This window comes from Galendromus occidentalis, unplaced genomic scaffold (assembly GCF_000255335.2).
Source record: "Galendromus occidentalis unplaced genomic scaffold, Mocc_1.1 scf7180000077192, whole genome shotgun sequence".
Taxonomy (NCBI): domain Eukaryota; kingdom Metazoa; phylum Arthropoda; class Arachnida; order Mesostigmata; family Phytoseiidae; genus Galendromus; species Galendromus occidentalis.
In genome coordinates, this window is record NW_003805180.1 from 343,541 (window position 1) to 365,718 (window position 22,178).

Genomic DNA, 22,178 nt, shown 5'->3' on the forward strand with positions numbered 1-22,178 from the left:
TCTTTTATGAACGACGTCCGAAACTGGAGATATAGGTTTCCGCATATCTTTTCAAGGCTCCCTACGGAAATTTAGCGATCTTGATCGCTCCCCAACATCTCAGGACCAATTTGGAAAGGTATATAGACTCGTCCCGACTGATTGGGAGCATTGTGTCAATTAGCGGGATGCTGATCAACATTCGCTGCTGATTAGCTATCAGTTCGGAATTACGGCAATCGAAAAAAAGTTATGATACTGCCAGCAGTCAGTCATCTTGAGGGAACCGGCTGTGAGCGACACCGATTCCTCAATCCCATATGTGTTCCGTCGAAAAGATCATATGACCTTGAAGGATGCGGAGTCAGATGGACACTATCGGTCGGTCTTGAGCTGTTTTTGTCATCTGTCGAACTTGGAGGTGTAGCAGCGCACGTATTGCTACGGCGCGGTGCTGAAAATAAATGTTGAAATTCTCATGGAGGATCGAAAAACAGTTGAATGAGATTTTCTGTGTTCCATTGATGTTGTTCGGAAGGTTCGCAACTACCTTCACTTCTGCCGCTTCCTTAACCCGTTGAACCGACGCTGAAAACTGATAAACGCCATGAATCATCATTAATATTCCCAGAGATAATTTCGAATTCGTTTTCGCACTTCCGCCGAAGGCGAAGGACTCTTCAAGAGGCTTGCAAAAGGGATCGTGGTCCATAAAACAAAGGGCTGCCAGAAGATCGATCGGGAAATTCTGAAGAATATGAATGGGCACGCCATATGATTATTCACATAGGAACCGAATCCTCTTTTTCCCCACCTCACCTGATGGATTGGATAATGGGGGATTACGATCGGAAATATTTGGAGTGAGATATCAGCATGCTCGGGGAGCGATTGCTGCCGACCCAATGGGATACCCGCACGTGGTTTCGACGAAGTCTTTGGATGCTGTAGGATTCTGTCACCTTCGCACTATCCGCAGAATTCGCACCGAGAGCGGTGACTATTGATCAGACCTTCCTACATCACTCCACTCAGTACGAAGCGTGCTTATCCGACGCTATTGTCCTTATCCGATGAGTCCTTCACCTCGTTGGCGGCTTCGAGACGGCACCCGATACACACTATTGACAATGAACAGCACTCCTGCTTGTATGTACAGTATCTGAAGCGATATTTTATCTGAAGGGGGCTCGGGACCCGACTTCAGCTAGACGCACGACGAGCGAACCAGCACATCCGAATGCGGCGAAAAGAGATACATTTCAATGCCATTGGGAATAATAATTATCCGCATCGGTTTACGAACAGTACAAGGCGTTCACTATCAGAACCTCCCTCTTCTGATCGCAAGTTCACGGAGGGGATGTCTGATCGTATCGATTCGAGACTCCCGTCTCCTTCGACCCGTGCGAAAATTTCCGGCGATAATTCAGTGCAGAGCTTCCGGGGTCATTCGAACAGAGCCGAGAGAATTCACTCATAATTTAATGCGGCTCTTGCTACAGCTGAGCAGAAAAATCATGCACCTCGATGCGACTCTAACGGTCGTTCCCCAGCAAACGATTTCATTGAGTCGCATCGGTACGGCTGAGCTCGCGGCTGTTCGAGGAGACCTGCGGCCGGTCCGGAAAACCGTATGACAAGTCGCGCCATAAAAAATTCCCCCGGAAGCGAACGAACTCTCCATCAAGTATGGGTCAGTATCGTCTGAGCTGCACCGCAAGCCGAAAGATGATCGCGAGCCTCAACCAGAGGTAGGTAGTCAATTCGCATTCAGATGTCCAGAGGCCTGGAACTGGGAAGGATAACGCTTGGGCTCCGCTACAGTCCCGACGCGAGCGCTGGCTCGAGCAGCGTCTCGACATTGGAGGAAGTCACGACGTGACATGGAAGCGGCTTTCCTGAGAGCGGAACGCTCATAAGCACGAGACATGTCCGAAGCATTGAGCTCTCGACCACCCTTCGCTTCGATACAGGGTTTCTGGTCAAATGGTGCGAAGTCCAAGGCAGGCTTATCGTTAATAATGGAATAATTCTGTCGCGATGGGATAGCTTCGTCGCGGCGCGGCGGCCGCTGTGATGGATGTCGGTCGTTTACATTGCGGTGCTAAATCTCCATTAGCATTAGGTGGGCGACGGCGCGTCGGCGTGACGGATAAACATCAGTATCCGTGAGCTCGACGATTTCGTGGGCGGCTCAGGTGTGAATTTTTTCCCGCAGGATCGCGATATGTTGAAACACTGCGAACCCCTACAACGCCCCAATGTCCCCAATAGCGCTCGGTCATCAAGAGCATTATTTGATTGAAGTTTCTACCGTGGGAGAGGCTCGACGATCCGATAAGCAAAGGATCAGACCAGCCACACTAACATTGACATTTCGAAATCACTTGTTCCCCCCAATTCGATTCCTTCGACCAGAACTCGCGCCTCTTCAAATTCGTCGACCTTCCCTCGACGCCAGATGCCCGCAAGTCTTCGAGGAGCTCCGATCGAGTCTCTTCGAAGCAAATTTCCTTTCAGTCATGGTCTTCAAGCTATGTATGTTTAATCCCCGATTGGCTCCGGTTTTATTTGACGAAGCCAAGATGCTGAACAACGTCAACGAACAAAACGACATCGAAAGACATCGGCTAGAACAACGACGACAGCAACAACAGCAGAAGTGGCAGCGATGGTGATGGCCGCGGCGGCGGCCGCTGCACTAAACCAGAGACAAATGTTTTCAGTGACATTGGAAAGAGAGACGTTCTTTAGCTTGGGTTAAGCTGCGCCCACCAACGGCGTCTCCTTCTCCTCCTCCTTTCGATGCGGGCCCGTAATAAAAGTGCCTGAGCCGCAGCCTATTGCTACAGCCAACAGAATTTCACTGAAAAATACTATGAAGAGCTTCATCGTTCTTGCTCTGGTAGCCCACGTCGCGTTCGGCGGTTTCCTCGGTGGAGGTGGTGGTGGTGGTGGTCACGGAGGCGGTGACTTCGGAGGACACGGAGGAAGTGGTGGTGGTCACGGCGGCAACCAGGGACAGGATGAGGACAACGCCGCCCTCTCGGCCGTAGGACTCGCCCGACTCTTGGGCGGAGGAGCGTCTCACGGTCACCAGAGCTCAGGCGGAGGAGCCACTTACACTATCTCTGGCCCTACCCAGGAGATCAAGTCGGTCCACAAGATCACCACCACAAGCGCTGGAGGCCAGGTCCTCTCCCGTACCGGAGGACAATCTAGCGGAGGCGGCCAGGCCAAGATCCTCATTGTCAAGCAGGAACAACAACAACAGCAGCAAGGCGGACACGGTGGAGGATGGCAGCAGCAGCAGTCGGGAGGACACGGAGGATCCTCCGGTGGTGGATGGTAGACAGTTGACCGATCTGTAAATAACGTGAAGTGATGTTCTCGCACGCCCTGTTCAAACTTCCAGAAGGAACGGCTTGGCGCAGCTAATGTGTATACCGTCGTGTAGTGAAGAATGAAGAGTGAAATTGTTGAAAAACAACAAATAAATCTATCTTGGAACAACTGACTCCCTGCCTAATCGTACTAATTGGCCACCACAGGTCTGATGAGGAACTATCTATTCGGCATCCGAGACTCGGACGTAGGAGGAATGCCAGAGCGGCCCAGAACCTCTTCATCTATCTGAGTGAAAAGTGGAGGTTTCGGCAAGATTCAAGTCCGAGCTTGATGGGACCCGAGATTAAATGCCACGAGACGAGCCGTGGGAGGTTTCTATTTTCTACCGCGAGGGTCAAGTCTCATTCTCCAGAGCATGCAATTTCATTCTCAACGAGCACAGAATTTAATCATCTTCCGAGCAGAATGAAAACGACGTCGATGACATTCTGCTCCCGACATCATCCTCGACGTCAGCAACGCTGACGCACCCGAGCGGATCAGGAAGCAGCATTGCGCTCAACTTGGGGGGGGGGGGATCTCGAGGCTACGTCGCGCCGCCATGCTCGACACTCAGCAATAGCTTCATCCTCCATCTCTATCGGACCCCAGTCCCGGAGGAAGATCGCCCCGGGGAGGAAACACTCGACGCTAGGGGGAAAATCAGTGTCATCATCATGAATGCCAAGAGACTCCTGGAACTGCTAATCCTCCCTGGAGATCTCGAAACGCTCCTCGGGATGATTCCTCCAGAAAAGAGACCGACTGAGATTCCGGGGTAAGGAGAAGCTCCGACCCGTTTAGATTTTCGAAGAATCGACGGACTGCCCGATGCTGATATGCAGACCGATGAGCTCCTTGATCTTGAAATTCGACTTTCTCCATCTCCATATCGGTGCTGGAGGCATCCTATTCGCTCAGGGGACTCAAGCGAAATCCGGCGATATTCTGATGACTTCGGAATACTTGAATGTTCTTTCGAACAGAAAAAGTGATCAGGATACTACTTAAATGCATAGCTGTTTGTCCAAGGACTTCCTCCTCACAGGATGGAACACGATATTCGAGCCTTTTTTCACTTGGTTCGAACGTTGGAGGACCTTGTATGAGTATTGTTAAATCTTGAGGCTAACCAAACATCTCGACTTCTATCATGAAGGGAGCGCGGTCCCGGGATTCCTGCTAGGGTTTCGCAGCCCAGTGAACGAATGTATTCAACAAAAGAATAGATTCCTGGCAACAGTAGCGTCGTCGAATGATGGCAAGAAGATAGCATCGGGAACATTTCTCCACGATGACGCCTCGTATTGGAGACTGAAACTCCAGGCTCGAGCAATGCGCGATCCTTCGGAAAAAAATCGGAATAACCATGGTGAAGAATAGACCGCAATCCGATAATATTGTCGAATTATTGGCGAATCAATCACTCGAACCCCTGGACCTACGCTGCTCGATGGGGGTTGAACTTGCGGTTTCGTCCGCTGAAGATCACTCCGTTCAACTTTCTTGTCTGCTCGGCACCGCCGCTCATCGATCTGGCATCTATTCGCGAAACAAATCGACACAGATCGAACAAAGCCTCCTTCAGCGAATAACGACACTTGGGTCTGATTGGCGTCAACGTTCGTTTCGGTGATCAAGGTTTTCGGTGTTGGATTGCTCCACCGATAACGAAAGGCATGGGCATCAGTCTCCGAAAGCGAGTCAGCCTACTGTAATAAGTTGTGCCGGTCGCACGAGCAGCGAAACGAATGATTACTTTCCGCTACTCACAATCAGTCCAAATCATATGTCTCTATCTCACACGTCCCCCACATCTCGGATCTAGGCGCTCCCCTCGGCCCTGCTGGAGCTTCGACGCTGAGCATGGGAGTTCTCTCGTTTCACACTCTAGACATTGGGAAAATCGCTCGGCGACCCTATGACTGAATGTCGACCTTACAAAATTCGATCGAGGTGAAAAATTGTCTTCTTTCGTGGAACCCGACTGGCGCAAAATTCTGGCTGGTTAGCGAATCTCCTGCTGCCCGAAGCAATCGACGCAATTCTTCTTCTTTCCCAGCCTGGTTCATGTTTTCCTGGTAGTGCTCGGTATTTGATCGGAATGTACTCACTTCCTCACATCAGAGTCCCTGGAAGAGATCAGGGGTGTCCCCCGTCCGATGCGCTCCCGTATATGAGTAGACTGGAGAATTCAAGCCTATACGCAATATTCCTGGTCGTATGCCTGGAACGAACAGAGCCTCCCTCGATTGGAACGGATCGTATTTCTCCTGGGTGCGACGTTCCCAACGTCTTCGCTGACGGCCTGAACGACACCGCCACATACTCCCCCAAGTCCGAACAAGTCGGCTGAGGCTTTGTGGCGATTCTCTGCCGGTTCCAACTCTGGTGCGACGTTTTGTGTGGTGATTGACAGAAGAATGCGCCCAAGACCTTGCGTCGCCCCGTTGACTCTCTCTTTCAGAGTGCGTTTCCCCGGGATCTGACGGCTCCTCCTCCGGATTCACAACTCATCGTCGTAGCCTCCCGGCCGCTGATGTCGTCCCCAGCTTCTGAGTGAATGACCGGAACAGGTCTGAAGAGAACACCGAGATCAAGAATGGGGAAAACTGGAGCGACTCATCCCTGCCGAAACGGTGCGTTCTCGAAGGAAGTCATGAGTCGAGACTCGTGACATGCAATCTCGGGATAAGGGTAGGCGAGGCCATCGGATACCATCGGTCATGACCTCAGACAGCGGTTTAGACCCGCGGCAGGAAGACCCCAGGTCCGAGGCTTTCTGTCGGGAGCATCGGGGGAACCCAGTCGGAGCCAGCATGAATTTCGGGTGCTGACACTCCGTATGATCCAAACTTCATGCAGCTTGGCTTTCTGATCAACCATGGATTAGCTGGGATCTAGCTTTCCGCATGGCCCTTTTTTGAGATTTGTCCCGCGCAATCGCCCGTGCGAGACCTCCGAACCGAGCTCTTCCCTCCGGGGCTATCCTGGTGGTTGTTGAAATGCATACGCACGGAAACAATTCAAACGCATGTCTGCTAGTGAACTGAATGCAAGCGGCATACGGGTTCTACCGAGCCTCGATTTTGCTCCCGAAATCCTCGGAAAGATGACGAGAAACCTTCCACATACACCGTGCGGAGCCATGCCAGATTCCGATCGGCGAATTTCAACTCCGTATGTCTAAAAGGGTGGCGCCGACACCGATTGAACTTCCGGCACAATGACGGCAACTTGTCTTCAGTCGACGGAACATACGATCAGGAGCCAGCTCCAGGCCAAATACCCTCGCTCAGACTGCGGAGTCATGGAGCAGTAGGGGAACACACTGCGAGTGAGGTTCTCGAACACAGTCCTCTAGGACCTCTCTCCGAATCGGCCCAACTTTGGTTTCACCAGGTGGAGTTCGATACCTCCTACTGTTCAATAGAATGAGTCATTCATGAGGCCGTGTCGAGCGGTCACCGTTACCAGAAACAGGGAATTCAACGCTTCCGACGTCGGCATTCAATGCGCTATTCAGTCTCAAACATCGCTCAGGGCAGGATCTTGAAGGAAAGCGCCTTAAACCATCAATCTATATACAGACTCGATAATTGTGGAAGAGCAAAACGATTGGAAGGTACGAGGAATGCCTCATCACCTCCTCGACATCTTTGCCCAGTAGTCGCGCGAGGAGAGGCCTCCCCGGAGAAGCTTGGGGAGCGGAAATGGATTCGAATGATTACGCCGCCAGCCTCGCCATACAGAACGAAATCGCAGAAATACGGATTCCATCGGCTCCGGCGAAACTGGAAGTCGGTATAAACCCAGTGGAAGTTCTTCTCAGATCTCGCTGTCCCTCTTCCCCCACGGCAGTCATCGCGAGTTGGAATGGGAGGCGTGTGGATCTGTGATAAAGACACAGAGTCATGAGGGGAGCAGCGCTTGTTTACGTGGGTAGCACTTCGGGAGGGCTTCGAGACTCAGCTTCCGCGCTGGGAAGCTCGATCCCATGACGCGTCTGCATGGGGGAGTCGATTGCTGCTGAAATCCGACCCGATCCGACAAGGACAACTCGAGCGGAGAATCTATTCGAAAATAGTCCACTAGACGTCATGTATCACTAGAAAAAGCCCCATTTCGGTCCAGCGCAGGTATACGCAACCAGATGCCTACTTGCAGCTCGCTTCCGCCGTTCAATCCGCAGGTCGTCCCTCATACCAGTTGCATAAGTATTAATAAGTAAGTTACTGCCTACCACAAAGAGTTTCCATATCAGACTCCCTCACTCCTTTCTGAGTCCGAACTTCTCCCGCTTGATGCGTGCTCCTGAATTAGCGGAAACTATCAGCGCAGATCACACATACAAGACAAAGCTGTAATGTCATGGGTAATAGGTAGTGAGACTGATTATTATGAGTATGAATCCCGAATCCTATTCTAAACGGCGCCGGCGGACCACCCTGATCATCGTGAGTCAAGTCCGACGCCTAAGCTTTGGTCCGCGATTTAAGGACTCGACTCCAGAACTCCAGAGTAAACATTCACCGCAGTCTGCTGCCGGCTGTTTGTTGCTTGTGGTGCCGCAAACAGTTTCGTTTCGGGCAACATGGATAAGGAGGACAAGCAGGTATGCAAAGATCAGAACGAATGAGGAGAGATATCCATTGAGAGAGCTCCCAACATCCAGATCTCTGTGTGCGGACTGCAAAACTCTGGATTCCCCATTGAGTTTATTCGGATGTTACTCCTGCTCGAGCTCCATACAGGAATTGGAGGAGGAATCACAACTCTATGGAGTTTTCTACCCCGTGTACAGGAAGCCTGGAGAGGAGGATGTTCCACGGTCCCCGTCTCATTTCAGGTCGATCAGGTTGTTGATGCTCTTCTCCTGCGGACAACGGATCTCAAGAACAACATTCAACAGCTGATCTGCCGTTTGGAGAACGAGTACGAAACATTGCAATGGCCAGCCGTACTCGACAACTTCGCCCTCATATCGGGACAGATGAGCAACCTACTGAAGGTGGTTTTCGCCAATCCCCTCGATCCCGCCCACTGGTTCAATCTGGCTGTCAATGAGATGGGAGCGCCCATGTACTCATTCGCCCGTTCCAGGTCCTCCGAAGTGACAAGATTCCCAAGTTACGGAACCGGATCATCCTTCCGCTGCTGGTATCGCCCGATCCTGATCCGGAATTGCAGCGGATCACCGAAGGTCGCGTTCCTCTATTCAATCATCAAGCGGTTCCGGACTATTTGAGAACCCTGTGCGATCCGGAGATCGAAGCCGCAGATCAGGTATATCCGTATCGAGTTTTCTTGATTGAGATTCCTTTGCGAAGTATTTCGCGTGACTTGTCAAGTCCGTCGATCAGAGCAGAGTGGGATTCTTTGGACGTCGAACTCAACCTTCCACCTCGATATTTTCAGGCAATCACAGCGAAAGCGTCTCAGATGACCGGAGAAGCAACACAGAAACTTATCGTGGCACATAATAGAATCTCTCAGAATGCTTGTGAAATTATTCGTTCGAGCCGTGACGATTGGGACGTGGATGCATCGAGTAGAGCCCCTCCGAGTTGTATAGCAAGCGAAACTACCGTACTTGTCAGCGCAACTCTGGGGTGAGTGATGGATGGATTGGGCATTGGGGGAACTTCCGATTCGGAAATTCACGTCAGCCATGTCACTTGAGTTCTTTTCCCCTGACCCAGTGACAGACTTCTGAATGGCTTATCTTTTACAGCGGCAGGAGTGTGCGAGGACCAGGACCTCACGGGAGTGGGGCCCTCGGAACGAATAGCCCAAAACCGATTGGCGGCCCGATGGGACCGGGAGGTTCTCGAGGAGGCTCGATGGCTGCCCCGCAATCTGGTGGGGGCAAGATGCCAACGGCCACGATCAAGACGAACATCAAGAGCGGCGGGGGAATGTCGCATCCCTACATGCGTTGAACCCGCAACTGAGATGGTCGAGATTTGTGTATACTTGTGTACGATAAGTGCATGCTCCGTTGTCGATATCCTATCGATCGGAGCTGGGAGCATCGATCTGATAAGGAGAATTCTCGTCTCTGCAATTTTCTCTTGAGCAGAAAAGTGAACGGGGAGTCCAATAAATTCACATCAGTTTCTGCATACGGTTTGTGGTCCAACATGGGGCACCCTCCGATGGACCAGCACTTTCGGCATCGGGCGAACAATTTCTGATGATTCAGCGCTCGGTGACCGTGCGTGAGACTTGGATACTGCCGCCTTGACTTGGGACAGCGCGGATCGAGCTGTTGCGCTCATCAGGTTGCAGGGGGAACCGCGGGAAAAATGATCGAACGCCCAGAAGGATAACCCACAGCGATAGGCAGGATCAAAGTTATCCAAATCCACTTAGACAGGGGAACAAGAATGATTCCGCGGAAATCCGGGTCTTTGCGGGGAAAGAATGCTCGAGTTCTACTATGAACATCTTTTATTGACACTTTTCATTCGTTCGTGTATCTCGAACAACATTTCCGAGAAAAGCACAGAGCGAACAGTATAATTTCTGCGACATGACTCTAGTCTCGACGTTGGCTAAGATCGTCACAATTTCCCTTCCGGTCATCCTCGCTGATCCGAAATCGATTCCAGCACGTTTCTTCTCTTTCTTTCGACAAACTTCTTAGATTATGTACAAGTTATCTACCGCAGGAGTGCCTGAATCGACCGGGTGCATGAGCATTCCAGTTCTATACGGGGTTCGTTACCCTCAACGGAGCTGGCGGTACAGAAAATTTTACGGCATTTGTTTGTACAGAGTGGCTTGATGTTAAATCTATCTCTCCTATCTCGAATCTATCGAGTTGGCAGTTGCTATTCGGTCTATCGAATCCTCTTCCTCGGAATTTACACCTTATTCGCATTTCCCTCGAGAACATAGTGTTCCCTGATAGATCTATCCGAAGGAATAAGTGACCGAGGACTGGTGACATTCCTCTCCCTCCATCCGTGATTCGTTCTGCGGAAGCATCGTGCCTCTCAGAATAAATACATTTCTGACACATTCTCACGCAGAAGCCATAGACACGCCATTCGAATGGTTTTGTACAAGCCCTCTGTGTACAAATTCTATTTTTTTACAGGTTCACAAGTTTCCCGAGCACTCATTCCATACTAGAAAATCTAACACCTATCTTTCGCTTAAAATGCAGTTTCCTTCAAGTACTCTGGAATTTTTTCTAATCTTCCTCACAAACATCCATCGAACGATTGATTCAACTTTGATCCCATTCCAACTCCTCGAACCGAGTCGTTAACGATAAAGCTTCGTAAATGCACGTACAAGACGTTGGCAGTCGATTCCCATCCATCGGCTGAGCGTGTGGGAAGCGAAATGACAATGATTATGATGATCACGGGGCAAACGCGATGAAAATCGATGGCTCCAGAACATTCTGCCGCATTCATGTACACAATCAAATTTTAAATTAGGTGTGAAAGGATTGTCGTCCGCGAGATTCTCCTGACGCGATCCGATGATAGTTCAAACGAATGATGTAAAACCTGGCAGCGGGGCCCTGGATCCAGCCGTATTGTTGAGAACGACTCGTCCCCCGTTCATCGATGCGGACTGCATCGTTCCTTGATACGACGGTCCGGGAGTTTGTGCGGACGGATCGAACGACATTGCCGGATAGTCCTCCTGGTCGGAATAGCTCGGTGGAGGCTTTGTAGCGATTTTCTGTCGTTTCCAGCTCTGACGTAATGTGTCGTTCACGTTCGCGTAGTGGTTGACGAAAGAATGCGCTCGAGACGTCGCACCCCCTCGTTGGCTTTCACTCTCAGAGTCCGTGTCACCGAGATCTGACGGCTTTTCCGTCAACGACGATTCGTCGTCGTAGCCCCCTCCCTTGACGTCATCCTCCTCGTCCGAATAAGTCACCGAAGCGGGTCTGTAAAGGAATACAAAGTCAGAAACTGGTATTCGATCTGTCCTGTACGTGTCCCCTATAACACAAAATACGTACCCGACGTATTTTGGTCGCGTGGAGTTATTGTTCGTGCGACGACGAACGCTGCCAGTATTGCTGGTCAAAGTGTTCCTATGCGAAGCTGGCAATGGGAGGGTCCCAGCCGCGGGTCGGAGTTCCAGCGCGGCTAACGTGGATTCGTCCAGAGCCGAATGCGAGGCTCGCATCGCTTCTTCCTCCCGTTCCAAGAGCTCCTCTGCAAAATTTACAGACGGTCCGATGAGATTCATGAGCACAATATCAGCACTCAGGCAACCCGAACAGAGTGAATTGAGGATTTGCTGCTCGGCAGCACCACGAGAACTCGGGCAGCTAGACACAAGCGACGGATAACTGGGTATACAAGAGCGAAGCATTCAGGATTCGATGGGATGAGGTAAGGTTTTCGGGTTCGGGGAAAAAATCGTTGGAAACCGAAGCATGCTTGTCGCTTGTTCTCCATTCGCAGAGCACACATTGAATCGAAGTGCAAGATTCACGCCAGACACGTTCGCGGAGTCGCTCAAACAAACGGAAAGGTGAGGGAACACATTTCGGAAAAAAAGCCCATAAATTCAATAGAATCAACTCACGTAAGAGAAGATCTGCAATGGGAGACAAAATGAAGAAGAGATGCTTTAACTGAAACTCGCTCCCGGACAGAAATGTGTGGAACCCAGAACTAATTATAAGACGACCTAGAGTATCACGATCCGATGCAAACTGCGAAACAAAACGAGTCGAGCGGGGAGACCTCGATCAAATCAAGAAAAGGCGAGCGTGAATTCCGAAGTCATTGTTGCTCCCTTATACCTCGTACCGATGGTAGCTACGGGAACTCCGGTTCTCGGAAATCCGTGGAAATCATGTTCCACTTCAGCGGCAATGGGGAACGATGGAAGTGGGTCTTATAGGGTATTCTACAATCTTAAGCTCTCCGTATATGTACATGGGCTCAGCCGATTCCTCGAGGCGGAAAATCTTGGGCCCCAGCTGTCCCTATGATCACTCTGCTGGTCGACGACAGATTGAATACTCGCTCCGGCTCTTCGAGTCACCCTGCTTTGGAGCTGCGTTACCGATCATTATCCTCAATACTCACGTTTGTACTTGTAGGCTGAGCCTTTGACGCAAAGTATGGTAGCGACTAAGATGATGATGATCGTTGTCGTGATCGCCACCATAACGAGGAACCAAACCTCGCGATAAAAAGGCATCGATCGCTTGAGCTCAAGATAATACTTGTCTGGAAGGAGGGATTGGATCGTTATGGCATGAGAGTCGATTAGAAATTGCCGGACATTTTGTACCCCAAGCTTCAATATCGTAAACCGTGAACAAGACAGAAGCATACTCACTCGGAGTTTCCACGATGTCTCTTGCGTAAACCGGCCGCGAAACACCGAAATTGTTACGCGCCATAAGTCTCAGCTTGTAGCCCATCGAGGGCAGAAGATTTTGATACGATAATGTGTAGCTCTGTTGAGCTCCGTTGTCAAGAGCCACAACGGTATGCCACGGTTCTTCCTCGTTGTTCGACGTTGCCGGTTTGACTTCGATAAGGTAACCAGTTATCGGGCCTTGACCGCCAAAATTATTCCTCCAAGATAACGTCGTGCTTATCGTTGTGCTTTTGAGAAACAGCTCCGTCGGCGCTTCGGGAGAGTTTTCCTGAGGACCGGTTGTCACGTTCTTGCTGAGCACAGGTCCATAGCCACAGATGGTCTCCGCTCTCACGCTGAACGTGTACGTTAAGTACTCCCGCAAACCGCTGACGTGGAGATAGGTAACATTGAGCTTCTGTCGGACCTGTTTACTGAATTCGTTGCCTTGCGAGTTTGATGTCTCATATGTGAGCAAATAGTTCTGAATAACTCCGTTCGGGTTGTGCGGCGCATGCCACGACACGAGCAGAGACGACATGGTGATCTGGCTGAACGTCAAATTCGTCACGGGACCGGGTTTATCCTCCTGGGTTTGGACAATCAGGGCATCGGATCTGGGACCGTCTCCGGCCGGGTTAAAAGCGAGGACTTGGATCGAGTAGTTCGTGAAGCTCTCCAGATCCATGAGGGTGTAGTGGGTGGGTTCTACGGGTACGGCCTCTTTCATTTCTCTCCAGGCGCTCCCGTTGATCGTACGGAACGCGGAATAGAATATTTTGTAGCCGAGCAGAGCACCGTTCAGTTCTGATCTCGGTGGCGATTTCCAGGTGACTCTTATCTCCGTGGAAGAGATGGCTTCGGCTTGGACGGAAAGGGGTCTACCCGTGGGAACGGCCTCGCCTACGGCTACCTTCTCGGTCCGACTCGGAGGACTTTCCCCCTGGGCATTCACGGCGTAGACTTTCACCTCGTAGTCCCGGTCCTTCACCAGGTCTTCGATAGTTCGATTGTACGAATATTGTCCGCGAACGTCTTCAGAGCGGCATTCAGATGCAACGCCGTTGGAAATCAAACACGCCACCAGTTTGTACCCCCTCAGCTGCGTCTGGGTGTCTCCGTTCCAGTCCTGGTCGTCAAGCGGTGTCCACGTGACCGTGATCGATGTCGTGGTGTAAGGAGTGACGACGATCCCACTCGGAGGTTTCTCCGGCGGAGCCGGTAGAGTCTTGGTTCGATTCGACTCCGGACTCCATCCGCTCGAACCGATGTCGTTGACCGCCTCGAGCCGGAACTGGTAGACCGTGGAGGGTCTGAGCCCGGTCACGGTGAAGCTGGTGACTTGCGGGTCAATTTTAGTCGGCAGAGTTCTCCAGGGCTTGTGTGAGTACGGCTCGTACTGCTGAACTAGATAGTAACGGAGCGGGGCGTAGCCATCCGCTCCCGGAGCCCACGTGAAAGTCAACTGACGAGCCTGAACTTGAGTTGGGTTTATGATCGGTGCTGAAGGTGCACGTGGCTTCTCTCGCGAAGACGTCGTGAGCACCTGAGCCCGGACCTCTTGTCCCCATCCTTCTTTTGTGCGCGCAGATACGGAGAACACGTAATACTCGTTCGGTCTCAATCCAGTCACCTTCAACGTACGATCCATCGGGGTGACTTCCTTATTCGTGAATGTGAGCTCGATGCCTTGCTTGAGAAGCGCATGGGCAACACGGTATCCCAGAATTTCCCCGTTGGGCTCCTTTGGGACATCCCAGATAATCCGCGCGCTGGTCGTCGAGACGTCAGGGAATGAAACGTTTGATGGTTCGCCGGGGACTGCAAGATAAAATTGACAATCCATAATTATCAATTAACAATTGATAGACATGAGGAGGCATGAAGCTTCACCGTAAAAGCATCGGAAAGAATTTAAGTTCATCAATAATCGTGCTGATAACGCTGTGGCTAAAATTCTCACCGTCTTCGAATGTTGTCGCCAGCACTGGCTGGCTGAGAGGTCCATCGCCGGCGGCCGTGAAGGCTAAAACCTGGATGGAGTAGGTGGAGAATTTCCGGAGCTCGGTCAAGGTGGTCGAGTAGACGTTCTTGTCGACGCCCGCATCGATGACCTTCACTTGCGGCTTGGCATTCTGTTTGAGGATCCTGTACGAGATCTTGTATCCGAGAACTTCGCCATTCCTGTAGTGTTTCTCAACTGGATGCCAACTGACCACGATTGTCGTCGACGTTGTTGCTTTGCCCTGGAGCCCCGTCGGGCTTACGGCTGGTGCTGACTCGGTCGTGTTCGCCGTGGAAGCGTTCGACCATGGGCTTGAGCCGACGTCATTAACTGCGGCAACTGTGATTTCATATTGACTGAACGGGTCCAGGTTCTTGATGACGAAGCTATTAGCGTTGTGATCGGTGAGCAGCTCTGATAATTGTCTCGAAGACTCGCTGACTTTTCTGTGGGAAATATTGTAACCTTTCGGCACTCCGCACCAATCTGCCTGAAGCAGTGGAGTCCACCGGACTCTCAGAGCCGTAGCATTCACGGAACGAGCTGTGACGTTTTGAGGCGGCTTGGTGGGTGGTGCCTGGAGGGTTTCGAAGAATTTCGTTGCGACCGAAGGTTCGCTGAAGCCGACAATGTTCTCGGCGACGAGTCGCAGCCTATATTCGGTGTAGGGCACTAAATTCGGAACGGTGATGCTCTGCGTGGACGCGGGAATCTCATTCGGACGGCGCCGTCGATCGACGTCTACTTTGTAGTCGAAGAGCAAGGTCCAGGCAGACATCTTCTCCTTGTTTATCTCCCGACCTTGTTGGCTCTCCACGCGCCAAGTGAGGATGGACGAGTTGCCGTTGAAACCAGGGTGGAATTGGAGAACTACAGACGCGGGGCCGATGTTTGACACCGCAAGATTCGTTGGAGGCTCCGGAAAAACTGGTGGGATGCCAGATTGAATCGAAGCCGCGACTGGGGGCCCACGACCCACAACGGTGCTCGCGGAAATCTCGAAGATATATGTCGTCAGTGGTTTCAGACCCGAGATGTACACCGTTCTAATTTCGGACTTGACGGTCTCAGTGAGTTTCGTTGTAATGTCGGCTTCTTCCCAGTATTCAATAGTGTAATCTGCGGAAAAACACAAATCGTGTGATTGATCATCAATTCGAGATATCATCAATATTTTTTGAAGGCTCCAGCAGGCTCATCATCTCAGGTAGAGACTTTCGGTGCTGGATACTGACCGAGTATGATGCCGTTAGGCTCCTCTGGTGGTTCCCAGAGAACTTCCAGAGACGAATCCAGAACGCTTTCGAACATCATGTTCGTCACTACTCCCGGAATGTCTTGCTTCGTGCAAACTGTCAGTTCTTGACTCCGGGGTCCATCACCGGCCGACGTGTAACACAAAACAGTGATGTTGTAAGTTCGGTATTTCTGAAGTCCGCCGAAGGTTTCTTCCTGATCATCACGTGGGTCACCGGTCGACGGTCCGACCCTGATTGACTTCTCGACTTCGCCATTGTACCAGGCTTCAACCTTGTAGCCCTGATTGATTCCGTTGATCTGTTGCGGATCCGGGGGGCTCCAGATTACCTGTAAACCAACAATTATCACTCAATTTGAGTTTCGACACGCTGTTTACATCCATGGGAAGTATCACTCGATCGGCTGTTAATGCCCATCGATCATTTCTGAATAGAGTCGGCAGCACTAGATCGCTGGAACTGATCGGAAAATGGTCCGGCTCGCGACATGCACTTGGACTTTCCGTCTCCAATCAGAATTTCTTTTCGCCGGGGAGACGGGTTCCCGAGGAGGAGATGTCAGAGCTACGATTCTCGACGATCTTCATCTGGGACATCGGACATCGGAACTCATTCCTGATGGGCCCGGCGGGATCTTCATTCGCAATCTCAAACAGGGCTCGGGACAGGAATTTCGCATGGAGCTTCATGAGACTTTGGAACTCCCGGCAAGCTCTGTATCGATCAATACTCTTCACCGAAAATCGGTCATGTCCTCTGAGCTCTTCGGTACGTGTAACAAGTGGCTCGTTGGTCTAGGGGTATGATTCTCGCTTAGGGTGCGAGAGGTCCCGGGTTCAAATCCCGGACGAGCCCAACTTTTGCTCGGGAGCCGAACTTTTGCCTCAGACCGTCGTCGGCGAGATAGGTAATCCATTTCTGCCCAATGAGGTCTATGTCCCGCCGCTCAGGAGGCATAAAACGGGGAGAAGAGCCCTATGACATGGACGCGAGAAGGTCGATCTAAAACATATGGTTGCTCAGCTCCCGAAACTAGATGTTCCGCTGACCACGCAAAACGTACGGTGTCACAAACAAGCACCGGACACACGCTCCTCTCCGACCGAGGCAAGCAACCGCAGCAGCCGGAACGCACACCACATAGTGCCGCTGATTGCTGCTGTTCCCCAGCGGAGTTTTACCCAGGAGTGGAATATCGGTCCGTTTCAACAAAACTGGAACGAAGACAAAACTGTGCGCATCAATTTTTAGAGGCGCTTCGTGAGTCCGGTGATGAAGACCTTCAGAGAACGAATGGACCGTGATTACACCGACAGCCATCCAGATGGCGACAGCCCCTCCTCCCCTCGTGGGATATAACTTTCCACGTTGGTTTTGGAACGAAAAAGGGGTCGGTACTCCGTACTTTCATCGGTACTCCGCCAAGCAAGAAGATCCCGAATGTGATTCTTCCCTGCCTCTATCGTGCGCGTGAATGTCGTCATTAACAGGAGAAGAAGCGGAATCGAATCTTCGTCTCGTCGTGTTTTTCTCACCTTAATATGAGTTGAGTTGATGGCGTATACTTGACGCAACGTAGGTGCGCTTTGCGGTGGAGCTTCTTTGGTTCGAACCGTCACCGGTCCCGAGAAGACACCGACGCCTTTTTCATTGAAAGCGGCTACGCGAACCTCGTAAGTCTGCCACACGATTAGTTCGTCGAGAATGAACGGCAACGGTTGGCTCGCGTTGACCCTGCGTTGAGCTTCGTCAGATCCGCTGTACCCCGCGAGTCTGTACCGAATTTCATAGCCCAAGAGTTCTCCGTTGCGATCTCCCTCCGTCGGGGGACTCCACTGCAGCACGATCGACGTTGGACTCCTCGCCGCAACGACGAGATTCGTCGGAGGACCGCCGGGTGCTTCAGCGGGGAGAACTATCGTGTTGGTCGCTTGACAAGGTTGACCAACACCTACAGAGTTCTTCGCCTTGACTCTGAATTGATAGGGCACCGACGGTTTGAGCATTCCAACCAAGATCCACGTGGTGTCGGCAGAGATGTTGTCCTGGTGTTCCTTCCATCGCACTAGGAGACTGGAATCCTCGCTCTGGTTCGACAGGAGAGGCATCTCTCTTCGTTCTAGGATGTAGGAGATGATCGGAGAGTTACCATCAAAACTCTTTGCCCATGACACGTTCACGGTTTTCGGGAACTCGTCGACTACGTTCACATGCACAAACGTAGGCGGATGAGGGAGTTCGATCACGTCGAGACGTGCCGTTTTCGTATCGCTACCCCCAGGGGATGCAACTCGGCAGGTATAGTTTCCTGGAAGATAAAATCGACGTCCTGATGATCAAATCGTGACAGTGATCCCGGACAAATCGCAATTGACTTTCTTCCCAGGTGGAGCGGTGAATTTTTCAGTTCCTCCTTTTCCCAAGGTACCGCTCCTTTGGATGAGCCACTCGATTTGTAACCCTCCTCAAAAGCTATAGATCGAGAATTCACATGTCGAGCCGTACCTATATCGGTGTTCCTCGCCTGCTGGATGATGAGAGTCCCATTGGCTCTCATGAATACCCTGGACGTGGTCTGGAGTGGCCTCCCGTTAAACAGCCACGTGACCTCGGGTTCTCCTCCGCCCTTGACATCGCTCGCTACTCCGCAGTCAAGGAAAGCATTATTACCGAGGATCACGCGGCTGTCCATCGGAGGCCGGTAGATGTGAGTCTTGCTCAGTATGGTAACGTACGCCGATGCCTCCACAGTTCCAGCCGAGTTACTCATCTCGCAGGTGTACTTGCCGGTGTTGTTCACTTCGGCTTGGACTACGGTGAGACTTCTCGTTTCAGAATCGATGAGGAACCTCCCTTGGTTTTCTATAGGTTCCCGTTCGTTGAATACCCAACGAGCTTTCGGTTGTGGGGCACCGGTGGCGTTACATTCCAGCGTGAACTGTTCTCCAGTTAGAGCAGTGATATTTTGCGGTCGACGCACGAATGCGGGTTGGAGTCTTTTGACATTCACCCATGTCGAACTCATGTCTTCGCCGACCCAATTTTTCGCGATGCATTGATATACACCCCCGTCGTCGCTGTTGTTGACCTCTAGATAAGCTCCGCGTTGTTCCAAGAGGTTTGCGTTGCGGTACCACGTGATTTCAGCGGGTGGATTGCCAGTCGCGTTGCACGTCAGACCTGCGGAGGGGAAATGAATAAATTTTCGAGTCGGAATTCATCGTTTGTCGAACATCCAATCGATGCGGATATGAATCCGTGACTCGCAAGGAGTTCTTGGCAAAGCCGAAGTCCGCCAATATGTGAGACCGTTTGAACACAGAGCCGCGAAAACAATTTCCGGACGGCTTGGGATTCCATAAAAACGCATATGCTCGACTTGTAAGTTTTTTCTCGATCGTGATATGTCTCACCTAGAGACGAGCCGGTGTCGATGGCTCGTTCCGACGGCATCGGTCTGACGACGGGAACCGTGGAAACCGTTACGTTGCTGACGGCCGAATCAAAACCTTGCGGGCCGTAGGAAGTCGCAAGGAACACCCGACATTCGTATAAGCCCGCATGTTCTGGACTTAGTTGATCGAGGATCAATGTTCGGTTCCGGGCTTCAAGTAGATACGGTAGACCCGTGTATTCCATTTCGACTCCATCCTTGAACCAAAGCGTCCGCAGTTGTTCGATTGGGTGGGCGTTCGCTATGCATTCGAGAAGGTGACTTTCCGAAGGGATCACCAGAACTCCGACCGGTGGGACGCTGAAGTCGACTCTGGGTTTGGGACTGATGAATATTTTTGGTCCCGGTGTTATGCGATTGGAAGACACCTGTGAATTGATGAGGCTCAATCTCCGTGAGGAAGGTGCAAATAATGAACAATAAATGAACAATATCCAATGACAAATAGGAGCAAAGAGCTTAAGGTGGGTTTGCTTACTTTAAAATCGATATCTGGTCCTTCGATCTCATTGTGAGTATTTTGATTGGCCAGTATGACTCTGCAAAACGAATGTGCGTGAAATGAGCGTCAGTTCCCGCAGCTCGTGACCATCTCATGTGCGAACCTCGAATCATTCCGATCCTCCCATCGAAGTGAAGCTCAACCTCGATACCCGTCTATCTCGATTCTCTCTGACCAGAGGCATGCCCAAAACGCATCGATTCAGTCGATGCTAAATTAGTCGATCGTGCAACTTTTTCGTTCCATGTCTTCTTCTTTTCGGATGCGTCTATATATTCTCTCATCTCAGAATGGGTCAGTTGATTGCTTTCTGAAGCAACACCGCCGTGTATTGAGTTGTCTTCGGTCATAAGAAACAATCGGGGGTCAGGCCGGCAGCTCATAGGTGCTAGGAACAAGCCAGCTGTTCGCTCGGATGAGTCGGTTCTGCGTTCATCCGATCGGACCGGTGTTGCTATAGAGCTACTTGTCCAGAGCTGAATGCATAAACAGCTCTCAGATGTTATGTTCTTTTCTGCAGTCGCCCTCCTCTACAATAATGACAATAATAATAACAGCAGAATCAGCGGCGGCCGGCAGGCCAGAGGATGAAAAAACGCGACGACGAAGAAAACGACGAGGACTGCGGTCGAGCGAACGCCGGTCATGCCCCGGTACGAATCAAAAGCTACACGAAAGGGACAAGACGCGACGACCGACCGACGGACAACGACCAGAATGACCAGAACGAGACAGCGACCAGAGCCACTAAGCCTCCACATGGATCCGCCGCCGGTGTTTCCTCCGTAAGGATAACATGCGGTCAGAGCTAATCACGCGCCGACTCAAAACCTACGAGCGGAATATCAATTTGTCATCTTTTTCTGTGGGTACTTGTTCCGCTTCTCTTTCAGCTTGCGGTAGTTTGCGGTACCCTTCTATACGTCGAGTCCCTATCGAATAGCCCGTGTTAATCTGTTAGAAATGTCGAGACGAGAAGCAAATCGATGAACCACGATTCATCTGATAGCGAAGCGTTCTCGCTCGACAAAAGCAATCAGGAGTCACGAGCACACCGGAAAGCTGCAGTAGCTCCCTATGCAGAAGAGGGGAAGGCATCCGATCGCTTCTGCCAATAGCGGCTGAGGCTTCCTCACATTCTCTGATGATCGCTGCCATTCCGACAGTAAATAGACAATGGAGGTAGACAGAGGAGCGGCAGAAAAAAGAAACCGATGTTCGCGAGGGAACAGCTCGTCTGTCAAACGGCACTCTTTCGAAATGACAGTTTCAATCTTTCGGCTCTTCGTCGTTCGCATCGTTTTCGAGAAATAGACGAATATGTCATTTAGTCGCCGCCGCTTCAGGTCCCTCCGTCCGTCGGTCGGTCGCTAAATCTCCCTCTCCCCGCGTCTCCAGTTAGCATTGTCTAGGCCGGTATCGCCGAACCTGTGGAGCGTACGCCGAAAGCTTTGTAGAACGAGACCACTCATTCAAAACCAATGGAACGAGAATCGAAAGTAAGCATGTTTGCTCGATGAGAGTTGATTGGCGGAACTCATCTCCGCGATTGACACGACCGAATGAAATCATACGGTTACGGGGAACTTCACTTCTTCCATCGCGCTCGGAGCGATTTAAATGAGGTTGCTCGACTGAAGACGCCCCCAAGGCTCGAGGTGCCTCTCAGAATCCCCTTGGAAGTCTCTTAAGAGTGTCATCAAGGAACAGGAGTTTTTACCGTAAGACGCCAGAAGTGAGGAAGCAATAATTTCGTTTTGCAAAAATTGATCATTCAGTAAAAGCCGAAAGGAGGGAGTTACGATGTCTGACTGGGAGACATTCTTCTTCTTCTGGAAAATCTCACATTCGACCCGGTTTTTCAGCGTTTTACTGCGTCAAAATAGAAAGCCATGAAACCGTTCGAACCTGTATTTCCCCCTGAGCTTCTGAGTCACGTCCAAGATCAGGAGCCGTTGATCCTGGGCGATGTGATAATGAAGATCATTCACGACAGGTGTGTCATTCCGCGTCCAAGAAGCGATTGCCTTCGGAACGGATTTCACTTCGGGTTTAGTGAATACTTGGATGTCTCCTTCAGATGAAGTAAATGACGCCTTAGGTGAGATCGTATCCGTGGCTTCGATGCTGGCGATTGAAACTCGCGCGGATTTCGACAGTATCGAGCCGACTCGATTCTTTGCGACACAACGGTATTCCCCGTCATCTGCAAAGGTAAAAATTCGATCTTAATGC

At 51.2% G+C, this 22,178-nt stretch overlaps 3 protein-coding genes and 1 non-coding gene across 4 annotated transcripts in view; 3 read left to right on the plus strand and 1 right to left on the minus strand.

The window, feature by feature from the left end:
* The first annotated feature begins 2,836 nt into the window (after window positions 1–2,836).
* On the plus strand, window positions 2,837–3,334 carry LOC100899880 (glycine-rich protein DOT1). Its single transcript, XM_018638893.1, has one exon. The coding sequence runs from the start codon at window positions 2,861–2,863 to the stop codon at window positions 3,332–3,334; it is 474 nt and encodes a 157-aa protein (XP_018494409.1). The 5' UTR covers window positions 2,837–2,860.
* A 4,579-nt stretch (window positions 3,335–7,913) lies between these two features.
* LOC100900019 (mediator of RNA polymerase II transcription subunit 8) lies at window positions 7,914–9,311 on the plus strand. Its single transcript, XM_003741759.1, has 5 exons — window positions 7,914–7,984; window positions 8,219–8,380; window positions 8,473–8,655; window positions 8,788–8,981; window positions 9,104–9,311. The coding sequence occupies exons 1-5, from the start codon at window positions 7,964–7,966 to the stop codon at window positions 9,309–9,311; spliced, it is 768 nt and encodes a 255-aa protein (XP_003741807.1). The 5' UTR covers window positions 7,914–7,963.
* A 1,564-nt stretch (window positions 9,312–10,875) lies between these two features.
* The window catches only part of sdk (sidekick cell adhesion molecule), a 32,890-nt gene continuing 21,587 nt past the window's right edge, over window positions 10,876–22,178 (minus strand). The window contains exons 3-14 of the mRNA XM_029111016.1: window positions 21,852–22,149; window positions 19,920–19,980; window positions 19,401–19,809; window positions 18,493–19,167; window positions 17,523–18,295; window positions 15,964–16,315; window positions 14,687–15,847; window positions 12,700–14,544; window positions 12,444–12,587; window positions 11,935–11,946; window positions 11,360–11,558; window positions 10,876–11,284 (exon numbers count right to left, since the gene is read on the minus strand). Coding sequence (XP_028966849.1) covers window positions 10,876–11,284; window positions 11,360–11,558; window positions 11,935–11,946; window positions 12,444–12,587; window positions 12,700–14,544; window positions 14,687–15,847; window positions 15,964–16,315; window positions 17,523–18,295; window positions 18,493–19,167; window positions 19,401–19,809; window positions 19,920–19,980; window positions 21,852–22,149 — 6,338 coding nt within the window. The remainder of the gene's footprint in view (window positions 11,285–11,359; window positions 11,559–11,934; window positions 11,947–12,443; window positions 12,588–12,699; window positions 14,545–14,686; window positions 15,848–15,963; window positions 16,316–17,522; window positions 18,296–18,492; window positions 19,168–19,400; window positions 19,810–19,919; window positions 19,981–21,851; window positions 22,150–22,178) is intronic.
* TRNAP-AGG (transfer RNA proline (anticodon AGG)) lies at window positions 16,771–16,842 on the plus strand. The gene has a single exon. It is a non-coding gene; the product is annotated as a tRNA-Pro (tRNA).